Raw genomic sequence first — 13,125 nt, 5'->3', positions numbered from 1 at the left:
GAAAATTACAATTTTTGTTATATTTATTTTAATTAATTCAAGGTTAAGTTTTTCTCAATGATATTGGTAGATTGGATACTCATTGAACATCAAATATTATTTAAAATAAACTAATGGATGGATAATGCTTGCACTAATAAGTAGGTTATTTTAAAAATTGAAATTACATATTTGTATAGTTTCTTTTACCTAAGATTTAGAAGTGAGAACATTTATTAAACGAAGTCACCGGTATATTAAATCTTGTAAACAGTACCAGTTCGTAGATTCGTGTAATTTAAAAATTCTGGAAAATGGAGAAAACCACGACAACTCTGAATAAATATTCGTAATTAAATTTTTCACAATATACACAAAAATTTCTAGGAAAGTCTGTAGCAACTCAACAGTTTTACCAAAAAATTGGAATGAAACGCCTATATTGAGCACACCGTGATCCTATATCGTTCTAAGCGAATCGCCGAAGAAGAAGATAGAATAATTTAGGAATTTTGATTCGTTCGTTTCGTGCAGTGCATACGTGCGATCCTTTCCTTGTTGCACCTTATCCAGAACTCGCTTCATATTAAATACTACCGTGGGAACAATATTTTGGGGAGAAATACTTCGAAACGTTGGAACGCGAGACATGAAGGAAAATGACAATTTTACTACGTTAAATGATAAAAAGAAAATTTGTTTAGCGACGATTCATTCGTCGTTCTTTCGTGTGGTAAGGTGAGTGTCCAAATTCTCATAATTTTGAAAGATAACTCGATTTGAATCGAATAATTTAATTTTTGGCTATTCTTGTTTGCCTACATTATAGCATGAGAAGATAGAACAATCTATGTTGCACAAACAATACGATGTATTGTTTTCTAATAATAATTCTTTATCTTATATTTGAATTCTTAAGACACAAGTACTCTAATATTCAAGTATTCGACTATAGGTGCCCCAGTCATGTTGATGTAAACATACGAATACGAATGCTTGAAAACATAATGAAAATTATCTATGTCTATTACATATGTTATAGCAATAATATGCAATAATATTATTTGCTCATTTGTAATTTTAAAATTCACCGAAGAGGATCCTCTGCAAAAATTATAATTCAAAATAAAACCAATCGACTCGAAGAACTGTTTTCTCGTTTAAATTGTATAGTTCACTGAACAAGACGATTGCAATACTGTTATCAAACTATTAATAATCGTATATTTGTACTAATTTTTAGTTGACATTTACGTCATTATATTTTCGTTAGATAGATAGTATAATTATATTTATATAGAATTTGAAGGAGACTTGATTATAATTTTAATTTCGGTTTCCATATTATTATTCTATGATATGATTTTCTTTGTTTGATCGTTTTTCTTAATGTAAACATTTGATTAAACGATAAAAATACTACAAAAACTATAAATACTTTTTACAAAATGAAATATAAAGTTTTTGAAACCTCCAATTAGAAGAAGCATTGTTCTACAGCTAAAGATTTACTGCTGTAATTAATATGAATGCTTTTTGTCTATCAAAAAAGAGCGTTACACTTTTTTACTATCAACCCTTTGCACTCGAGGGCTTTTTCGCTTGCGCGCACCAACAACTCCAGACGATTTCGGCCAAATTCGGCAAACACTTTACAAGTACTTTAAAAACATTTATAAACAAACAAACGTATACAAATAATAAAATTCCACCAGTTTATTCATTTATATGTCGAAAACAACAAACTACGATAAATATTACATTCTGCAATTAGTTTTGATGTGATATTTTGGAAAACAATATCCAAGATGCATCCTAGGTTTGTCAGGACACGTATTACAGTAATACGAAATTTTCCGCCTACCTCCAGGCGTGTTACAGTCAGAACAAACCTTGCATGCCCTTTTTGGCCTTTTTAGTATTAAGTGAAGCTTCCCGGTTAGTCGGATTTCATCGGAATGGGACGTAGACGCTTGCTCTCGTTGCTGGCGATATAATCTTCTCAATTGTTCGACAAGTGTTTTCAGAAATCGCAGATGGCGCAGTGGCTTTTCCGTTCTTTTTTGGTCTTTTCTAGTTTATACAAAATGTATGAATTAATCAGGGAAATTTCCATGCCCCCCAAAAAAGCTTACGCCGCCATTTAAGACTTCAAATCACTGTTGACAGTTCAAATCGGCCGGGCGCCGTACCGGCGCCGCTCGAGTGCAAAGGGTTAGTGTGTGCAGCATAAATTTTTGTTTTTGTCAGACTTCGTATTCGGAAATATGTTATTTTGAGAGGCGTGTAAATCGGGGCTTAGATGTGAATCGGAAGTGTCGATGACTGGGTTTGCATCGAAATTAGGCGCATTTACCTTGCACGCGAAAGAAATCAATCCACCAAAGGACAATAATGGACGTATCCTTGCAACGATTTCCCCCCAAAAATATTTCCGTCGCGCTTCTTACCTACTACAACTTACGTCACATTCGAAAATAATTGTTTGTTCGCCTAGAAACGTATTCGTACTATTCCTCGTCGAAACTATTCGTCTTTGCTAACTCTTTCTAAGATACAAAGGAAGTTGACATCTTACAAATTAAGGCAAACGTCTCTCACTGTAGAAGGAAATCTCAACGTATGGGATGCCGTTCGACGATAAACGAATAGTTTGACAAAACGGCGTGTCTTGGGTCGTTCGATTCTTCTCTCACGTTTATTTCATTCAGCTGTATACACTAATGGCAATGAAAAAATAGTTATCTACGTATCGCTTGCTCGTTAGATATGTTTCTTCTGAAATTCTTCTTCCTCGATCCAGAAAAGAAGAAACTCGCCTCCCTTTAACCCTCAACTGGCATGATGGAGCAGCTGTCACGTCACTGTTAACCTTTTCACTGTTAAATTAATTAGTGATAAGAAACGCCTCCGTGCTAAATTAATCTCGCAATTTATTTTATTTTCCTTTTTTTTATTTCAATAATTACACTTACAAATTTATGTAAAAATTATTTACATAAAGAAGTAAAAGATCGCACGGAGGGGCTGTTTACAAAATTTAAAAAGTTCGTGTTGTTGTTTTCTGATGTTTTCTTTGACTTGAGCAATGAGCATCCAGAAGAATATTAACACTCGACAGTTGAAAGGTTAAGGGTCGGTTCGATTCGAATGACAAATACATACATAGACAATGTACCAATTTTACCTTCGACTTATTAGGAAACGGTGTATTGCGAAATCGTGATATTGCCGAACGATAAATTTACCTTGGCTCCATCTTAACAGTTAAGGATTAAATTGGCTTCGAAACTATATATATCATTTGCCCGTGAACGAAATGAATCTTACAGACGCGAACGTTTCACTCCAGAAATTACTTCGAAATTAACGCTACATTAGTATGCGTCTATCCACGTTCTATGTTTCCTTACTTACGTTACGTACTGTTATCGTTTAGTTTATGTTGTATCGTTACCATTTAATTAGTAATCGTTCGCGAACGAAACTTTATTACGTTCGCGCGATCTTTTCTTTTTCTTTTAAGAAAATGATAAACGGCAAATCAAGGTTTGTCATTCTCCGGGAAAAAAAAAACAGAAAAGAAAATGGGAATTTCTAACTGAAACGGTTTTTCGCTGTAAGCGCGTATTCGTCGTCCTTGCTTTAGGGGAGAACGCTATGCGCGTTATTATCGTTAGCCATCGATGAGAAAATTGGTAAAAATTTCGAACGATAGATCTTTACGATGATCGTGTGGCTGAATTTGCTTTGTACGTCCAGTCGACGGTGATCGATGGACGACGGTTGGATTGGCGAAAGTTAAGACTCGTGAATTGATTCTTTTGTCCTTCATCCATGGTAGATAATTGTCCGAATAAATTAGTGATTCTGGCCAGGAAGATTGGAATATTCTATATTTATCCTTAACAGACGTACGTCATCTATTGCTATTTCCATTTTTATCACATCGGAAGTTTGTCACGTGACATAGTAACTTTTAGTGTTTAGGAAGTAGTTTTAGTAGCTTCTTAATTTAAGAAAAAAAATAATTACATCTTTCGTATCAAGTAGTGTTAGTGCAACATTTTTTATCGATGCATGATAAGAGTTAAGTTTAATACAGAATATTCCGTTGTTACTATTACTATTAAGAAAAGCATTAATTTGGGATAATTATATATCGAACGTCGAAGATGATAAGAGTCGTAGATAAAATAATACCAGTACTGGTATAATTAATATGTTTTAATATGACGAAAATTTATGTTAAATGAAGAAATTTTCCTAATACAATGCTGACATTTTCCTTTCTCTTTTTACCAAAATATTAGAAAAGAAGTAAAAAGATTTCATTTTATTAATTAAAATAAAGCCAGTACGAAATACGTTCATAAATTCATTACGAAGTATTTCAAAATATGTAATCTGATTAGAGAGATTTCACACAAGTGACAGGAATTAATTCAGATACGACTAATTGTAAATCAAATGATACGAGAAAACAGCTCATACCCTTTCAACCATTGTGAGTGAGTTACACTTACAATTTCAATGTATTAGACACTGGTAGCAGCCAATTTAATTCTAGATAAGGTATTGTGAATCCTCGGTAGACCTAAAAAGCTACTGAATCATACACTGTCGACTGGACGTGAATCTAGCCTTCGTACATGAGCTATGTTATATTATGGGTGAAATAGAAAATGTCGTATGATTCTAACAGCCTTTCTGGGATCGTTTACGATCATTTTTCCAGCAGTCACTCTTATATTCGACAATTTAATACCCCTTTGACAGCTTCGTTCTATGCCTCTTCGCCCTTAGCACACGAACGAGCAGCCTTAACGCCTATGAGTTAAGCCTAAACATCGATTTATGTTTCGTAATATGAAGCACGTTATTATAATAGTCATTTCTCGGTATGTTTCTGTGTCCGTGGCCTCGTCGATCAACCGCGACGCGTTTCCAACTTTTCAGCTGTTGTTTCTTTCGTCGTATCAACGATCAACGAAAACCACGAATTGTTCAGTAACCAGAGAAGAGCAAAATTTTATTCGAATAACGGATAAACGATTGAGTCAACGAATATCAATGTCTATTTATTTTTGTTTATTCAGTGATGTTTGTTTGATCGAACAGTTGAATACTTTCTTTGCTCATCCCGAAATATTTAATTCTGTAATTAAAATGTTCATTCTCATTCAACGAATTAAACGATCGTTACTCGAAATTTGTATTCAGATGAGAATTTTGCTCGTCTCTGTTCTTGACCCTCATTTGCGGATTTAGCATCTGCTCGACGATGTTCCCTTTCTTGGATTACGTCGGATGATTCGCGTTACATTCATCCCTGTCATTCGTGATGATACGACGCGTTGTCGCACGATGGGATATCCGAACGAGAACTCGGTGAATCGTGAAAAGAATCTCGCTCGATCGATGCCCAAAAATATACACACGTATGTACATACATACGTCGCAGAAATTAACGAATCGGTGACCCGATGAAGCGTGTGAAATCTCTCGATCTAATCGCATTATTTCGTCGAAGAATTCGCCACGTTCGATTGAATTGTTAATAAGAGAAATTCTAGTTTTCATTCAACCAGTGACGAATTCAAAAATAAGATATTCGAAGCCTTATGCGGTGTCGAAACAACTCGATTATCCATAGTTGATACTAATTAATCATTGCAGCTTCTTCGTATTGATTTCATATCAGTGTATCATTTGATTCACGAAGAAGCTGCAGTGCTAAATTGCAACGTATTTTTCTCAAAGGACACGGCTTATACCCAGAAGGCTCAATTAGGATCAAATATGAATACACATTTGCTGAATTTTTTTCTTCGTTATTTTAAACTTTTATTTCGGTAAGAGTTTCGTCCAATCTCTAGTTGCAACTGTACTTAGAGAGCTCGTTAAACTATACTCTAATTAAAAAGATATATGTACTTATATATGTATGTATATCGCAAACCTTTCATTTCGCTTTGTTCCTTGCTTCATTTCATTTTGATCATAAAAATATTTTATTAAATATATCGTCGCCCGTGAAATTCTCGCTAGCTTTATCGGAACGCTTCCCGAATATCTCAAGTAGCTACCCATATGCACGCCCTTTACAAGTACAGCATTATGTTTTTCATCTTTTTCTTCGAATGCATCTCAGCGAACACAGACAGTATTGACAAGACGTTCTTCGTGGTTATTAAGCAGGAACTCGTTGGATGATAGAAATAATGGGGATCGCAGACGTGGACGATTTATCGTACGTAGAATTGCAATGATGCTTGTATGTAGCATTATTGCCATTAATATGCTCGCGTTGTGTGGCAAGTTGTAACGTTGTCCAGTCAGAAGAATACTTGTGATTGCAAAACATGTGAATTTATAACAACTCTGTAAATAACTTCATTCGCAACAGATTTATAAATTTTAAAATTTATAACGGGGTAAGAGATTTATGAATTTGTAACAAATTTATTAATTTATGAATTCGTAAAGTTTAAAAATTTATAACAAATGTTATCGAAAGCGTTACATGCTCCCATGAGATTAAAAGGAATGTAAATACATGTTTCAATTTCATGAAAATCTTTGACATCAGTTGCAAGAAGTGTTATAGGTATAACATTGCTTCAGAAATCGATAGTTCGTTATGCGTATCCGAATATGCTGCACTCGCTAATAGACAACGCTTTCTGTAGATCTCATTTAACTTCCAGAGGCGTTCTTCCGAAAGGACAATAAACCTCACATATTTTGCAATTATCATTCGAACAGTCATATCAACGATAATTGAGCAAATAATTGTACGAAAAATCGTCACGTTTGTGGCTCCTGCAGGTGTCCTAAGTGGTTAGTTGTGTCGTGAGTCGTTTCAGTAGGACAGTCGGGTGGCAAAGAAACCGTGCTAGGTATAAGTGATCCTGAGACTGTCGGGATTGCCAATAATCGACGGTGATAAAACAATAATGCTCTGTCGTCGCTGTTGAAGACGGTTCAGTGAGAGAGTTTCTATATCGTTCGTTAACTCTTTGCAGCACGGTGGCCAAATAATCTAGAAAATGTCCATCTAAACGCAGTGGCTAGAATCAATGACCACTTGCTTCATAAATTTACTCTACATCACCTTGCAAGTGTACGATAATTTCATGTTACACTAGTTTCATTTCATTTGAGCCTCCTCGTGCATGAAAGACATCAAGATTACTCAGTGCGAGTGATCATTTGGCTCAAAAATTTGTGTCAATGCATTCTCACCATCTTGCAAGAGTACAATTTTCATGTTTTTATCATTATTATTTCGTTTGAGCCTCCTTGTGCAATATAGGTCTCAAAACTACTCAATGCCAGTGATCACTTGGCTCAACATTTTTCACCATCTCGCAAGATTATAATTTTCTTGCATTTCGCTATTTTCATTTCATTTGAGCCTGTCTATACACAAAGGGCCTCAAAACTTTACAACATGAGCGATCATTTGGCTCAAAAATTTCTATCAATGCATTCTCACCATCTTGCAAGACTACAGTTTCCATGCCGTCATCACTTTCATTTTGTTTGAGCCTCTTTGTGCATGAAAGACGTCAGAATTATTTACTGCCAGTGATCACTTGCTTCAACAAAGTTTACCTATAAATTTCTACCATTTTGCAAGGGTACATTTTCATGCCTTCGTCGTTTCCCTTTCGTTTGAGTCTCCCCGCGCGCAAAAGGTCCCAAAAACTGTTAAAATTCTTGCGCTGCAAAGAGTTAATCCTTCTCGTTTGACGAATCGCGGTCGACTGAATCGCCTCCACGGTCGTGAGAAGGATTCCTTCGATGCTGACTCTCGTTTCGAGAAATTGTTCACTCAGATTCGGGTCATTTTTTTGTTTGTTTTGTTTTACAGCTACTACTTAACGCTCGAAGATATGTGCGTGTACATCATGCGGTGATAGATACTCGGTGTGAAAGTATTTTACTTAAACGTTACTACCGGCAAGTGAACGGGTCCCTTGGGACCCGACTAAAAATATCCTGCGACTATCCGTAGGGTGTCTTTCGACAGTGACAAGGCCGCTCCAAGCTACGTGACTCGCTTGATCGTTTTTCAAACGCGTATCGCGCATTCTAACGGCGCTAACGATGCACGAAATTATATTACCCTTTTAGTTTTTGTTCTCTTTCGTTCCCATTCCCCCTGCCCCCCTGCCCCCTGCCAGTTGTGAAGATGATGCAGTGAATTAATCAAGTACCGTAACAATCTAAATTTCGTACAAAAGACTTTACGATAGAATCTTTGTTTTTCCCAATAGAACGTCGGGATTACCGATCTATTAACGTTAAAGATTAACATACAGTCAGACTTGTATATTGGCGATTTGAACACAATGAAGTCTCGAACGAAATTGCTTTTTTGGTCTCGTAAGGTAACGAATGTCCCCGAACAATCGAAAAACTTTCAGTGATCGTTAGCCATGAAGCAGCCTTCGGGTGTCTCTGACAATCGATTCGCCTCGACGGACTACCTGCTCGATCGAGACCGATCGAGCGACCGGTTTCTTCGCGATGCGATCTTTGAACGAGTACAACAAAAGACTGATTCCTTTTCCGAGAGTAATGCAGGATTTTTATGTGCAGAGATTATTGCCGCCAATTTACATGAATATGGAAACACGTCAATTTAGTTAGCGTCACTGGCGTAATTCAGTGTTAGAATATCGATAACATTGATTACGAATTCTCGTTCCTCTCATTTTTAGAGATTACACATACACTTCCATCCATAAATATGTGGATACTTATTACCTTCAATGAATAATTGATATATACAGGATGTCCCAGCATCGGTGGTACAACCGAGGTGGGAGTGATTCTACATAGAAAAACAAATCGAAAATAAAGAATACAATTTTTTCATTTGGGGTTTCGTTCTCGGGAAAATCGGTTTTGAATATTCAGCGGGTACGTGTACACGTAACTATGGTTTAGATGGATGGATCTCGATACAAGTCGTATGTATGTTTATACATATGACACTTATAAGTAGTACTCATATCATTAGCATCAAGATGATGCGCTGTATTACTCATTTCTGTCTACGGATTTAGAGCGAATTTAAAGCCTGTATCGAGATCCATCTATCTAGACCATAGTTAAGTGACCCGTACTCCCTTAATATTCAAAATCGATTTTCTCGAAAACGAAACTTCAAATGAAAAAATTTTATTCCTTATTTTTGATTTGTTTTTTCATGTAGAATCACCTCCTTCTCGATTTTACCACCGATGCTGGGACACCCTGTATATATTGTAAATTCTTTTTTGACCGAGGATGTATAAGTAAATTTATATTTTCAAAGATGCAAAAAAGAAAATTGATGCTTATATAGTTGGCGATATTGTATATATTTTTGCATTTGTGCATATTTTCGTTAATTTTTCCATGTCTTCATTTGCTATAAATGGATAAACATCCGCAGTTTAATTATTACTATAAAATTTGTTGTTTATAGACTCTATTTGGGATATGTACTTAGTAACACTAAATAATATCAGATCGTATAATATAATTTTGAGTAACATATTAAATCTCTTAAAGAAGCTATGGAATCATTAATAAAAAGAAAATTGAATTGTTGTGTATTATTACTAGTGAAACATTAAATAAACTATCGATAAAATATATTCTCTGATGCAACAAAAATTAAATTCAGAAACATAAGTGACAGTCATTCAAAGATTCGTAACTTTTTGTACATACTTATTCCAATTGAAGGAGCGACCACATACTTATAAACTTATGTGCGTTTCACGTTTGGAAAGGTCTATTTACAGAGGTCAATTTAATAAGATTCTAAAATCTTGTATCGCCTGATGTCATATGCAACAAATCAACAGCGATATCAGTTAAATCCCATGCCAGTTACAAAAATATTAAAAATTGTGAAAATATAAATCAGTGCCACTAATATTGACGTCATTGGACTCTGCAGGTATATTTCTGCCGCCAATAATCTTTGCATGCAGAAATCCTGTATCAACTTTTCGATTTGAGCTATCATTAATTTTATCTAAGCAGCGCAGACTCGGGTGAGAAAGAAAAATAAGTAAATTCTGCTAACCAACATATCGATTGTGGGATTGATTCGTCTGTATTGTAGGAAAAAGAAGGATCAGTCCTGAAAAGAATTCAGCCAAGTTATTTATACTCTATTTACTCATGGCGTTATATTCTCTTTAACTCGGGACCACAGATGAGCAAAATTTTATTGGAATAGCAACACTCTGTAGTAGTTAGATTTGTTTGCTACGTTTATTCGATAAGTCTTTATTTAATCAGTGTGAAATTTAACATTTCATTTTGAAATTCAAATTGCTATTTCTATCGAACAAGTTACGGGTTGGAAGTTGTTTAATTTTAATTCGTTATTCGAACTTGTAATATAAACAAGAATGTTGCTATCTCAGCCTAGAACTGATCTCTCTTTCTCCTTTCCTCGTTGCTTCAGAACGAGACACGCTGTCGCATGTGTGAAGAAAAATCTTGATGTGAATCGAGAATTGAATGACGATTAAAGGAAGGCAGCCGATTAATCGGTAATTAGGTCCCTATTTCTTCATTTTACGCATTCCGATCGGTCCAATCGATCTACGAGGAAACTTTCATAGTCGAGAACCTGTTCCTACGATTGATCGTTTGCAGAGATGGGCAGAATTTTATTCGAATAATGAATGACGAACGAAAACATCTTACAGAGATTCGTTCTCAATGCTCGTTTCATTTTACACTTATCGAGATAAACTCTGTGTTTCTTCAAATACAATATCATTTTATCATTCAAATTGTGCTTCTTTTTAAACAAATTCGTATTAAATTGAAACTTCATCTTCCGTTCTGCATTCGAAACGTTTTATCTCGACAAGAAATTTGCCCATCGCTGTCCGTTTTTCTCCCACAATTAAGACTGCAATCTCGAGTCCGATGCTCGCCGATCGACGACTTCCTTAATCGAGGAAATGAACCTTGCCGAGGTTTCTTTGATTATTGCCCGACAAGAATCGCGTCTTCGCTTCTTCGCAACAATTATACTTAACGAAATAACAGCGAACAATTCGTGAGAAACTTCGCTAACCGTTTTTCTTTGTTTGCAGGCAATTCCATTGCGAGTGCTTACCAAAACTGAAGGAGCAACGTGGTCGTTCTTCTATCCGGTGACAATGTCACATGATCGCCATAGGGATTAACGCTTGCGCCAAGCTGAAGGCAGCGTGCAATCTTCGGAGAAAGAAACTGCTCTTGCCGCGTGCACAATAGTCAAATTGATTTTCTTTTTCTAAGAAACGAGACTGACGTGTACGCCAGTTTCTTATTTTTTTTTTCTTTTTAAACCAGACTGTGTTCACGAGAGTCGTAACGATGCGTGTAGAGAATGGATGAGCTAGTTCCTGGCGACGTCGATGATGATGGCGTGTTCGAGCACTGTGGTGACGATGAATGGGCCTTCTTCGAGGCCGACAATACCTAGGTATTGTGTCCCTGTTTACGAATTTTACTCTCCAGGGCGGAGGTCGACCGGCCGACGAGGTCCTCGAGTTCATCGGGCGTCAGAACCGTGAAGTCTCTGCTCGCAAAATGTATTTATGTAGAAATAATTACGACATATTTTGTTGTTATGTTTAGTAATGCGTGTTACGGTCAAATAAAAAATATTATGCAGTTACTGTAAGGCTTTGAATGTTTTGAGTCGTTCTCAGTATATTTTTAGAATCTAAAACACTTTTTGAGTATGGATTGATACACCAAGGAGAGTAAAGAAGATACTGTACATATTTACAAGAATTTTTCAAAAGAAGGAATGTGCATTTTTAAAAAGTAGTAAATAATCAACGATAGACTCATACTTATTAGTGTGAATGTAATTGAATTGCATTCTTTATCAATCCAAAATTCAACATTGTTTTAGATTTTTGAAAAAATCTGAGGACAACTCAAACTAAATGTGTCGAAAACGATATAAACAGAGTGAAAAGTACGAACAGAATGGTAATTCCAACTGCAAGACGTATTACTTGTTCTAACGCGAGCATTAACTAAGGTCATCTTGTAACTAGAGAATGTACTTTCCCACGAATTTTTGTTTTTCTAAGATTTAGGAATTCCCGAATTTCTCTTTCTTTGATTTTCGAGATTCAGAATCCTGTTAGGATATTTTCGAGCATCTTAAAAATGTTCAAAATGAAATAATGCAGTTTTCTGCAGTTTTGCGCAAGACTCCAGTCTTTTGTGACAAAAAATTCCATTTTTTGTTTCATAAAAATTGCTTTACCACTTCTAGTGCTCCAAATTCAATTTTCTTTGCATAGAATTGTTGATATCGCTTAAATTTTAATAAAAAAATAAAAATAAAAAGAAGTGATTTTTTTTCATTTTTTGATGTTCTAAGCCTCTTAAGAAACTAATATAAAATTGCATGCGATGGACCATTTTCTCAAACTCGGAAATAAAGAATAGAGAATCGTATTGAAAGGAAAGCAAAAGTAGCTTAGACACAAGTGAAATGTATTTCACTGAAAAAGTAAATATAAATTCTCACCTGTGTTGGGCCAACAGCATGTCTATGCTGGTGACGCTTCTTTGATGGGTGCCATCCTTCTGAGCAGCCTTTTGTTTCTTGATGCACAAAGCTCTGACCATCGCAAGGAACATACCGATGCCCAGCAAACTGCATCCGGCGACAATCAGGGATGTCGAGTTTTGTGCAGCTTCGGCTCCTGGTGCAAGTTGCACCAGGCCTACCACCAACACTACAGCACCGAGCAGCAGCGAACCAACCATCACGTGCAAAGAGTTGACCTTCAAAGATAACGAGGAACTCAGTTTAATAATAGTTTTCATAGTTCATTGTCTATAGTCCCAATCATACATTTGATACCATTCCTTGGTAAACTTTGAATTAAACTCTACATACAGTGGGTGTAGAAAGTATTCGTACACCGATCAATTTCCAAAAAAACTGTGTAAAATTGTAATTTATTAACTTATTTTTGATAAACAATGACATTCTACATACTCTCGAAAATCTCTAGAACAGATAGATTACAAAAAAATAGCTATTTTTGTAAGTTGTGAAATTAACAAGAAAAAAATAATTAATCGATAGAAAAATTGAAGCAA

General features: G+C 35.7%; 1 protein-coding gene across 1 annotated transcript in view; it reads right to left on the bottom strand.

Annotated features, from left to right (window-relative positions):
- Nucleotides 1-11,085: 11,085 nt before the first annotated feature.
- LOC128872032 (uncharacterized) overlaps nt 11,086-13,125 on the bottom strand; it is a 41,602-nt gene continuing 39,562 nt past the window's right edge. Inside the window, exons 3-4 of the mRNA XM_054114312.1 lie at nt 12,545-12,804; nt 11,086-11,572 (exon numbers count right to left, since the gene is read on the bottom strand). Of these exons, the coding sequence (XP_053970287.1) occupies nt 11,473-11,572; nt 12,545-12,804 (360 nt within the window). The 3' untranslated portion in view covers nt 11,086-11,472. The remainder of the gene's footprint in view (nt 11,573-12,544; nt 12,805-13,125) is intronic.

Source organism: Hylaeus volcanicus, chromosome 2 (assembly GCF_026283585.1).
Source record: "Hylaeus volcanicus isolate JK05 chromosome 2, UHH_iyHylVolc1.0_haploid, whole genome shotgun sequence".
Classification (NCBI taxonomy): domain Eukaryota; kingdom Metazoa; phylum Arthropoda; class Insecta; order Hymenoptera; family Colletidae; genus Hylaeus; species Hylaeus volcanicus.
The sequence above is the reverse complement of the archived record's forward strand: the minus strand, read 5'-3'. Positions and strand labels throughout refer to the sequence as shown.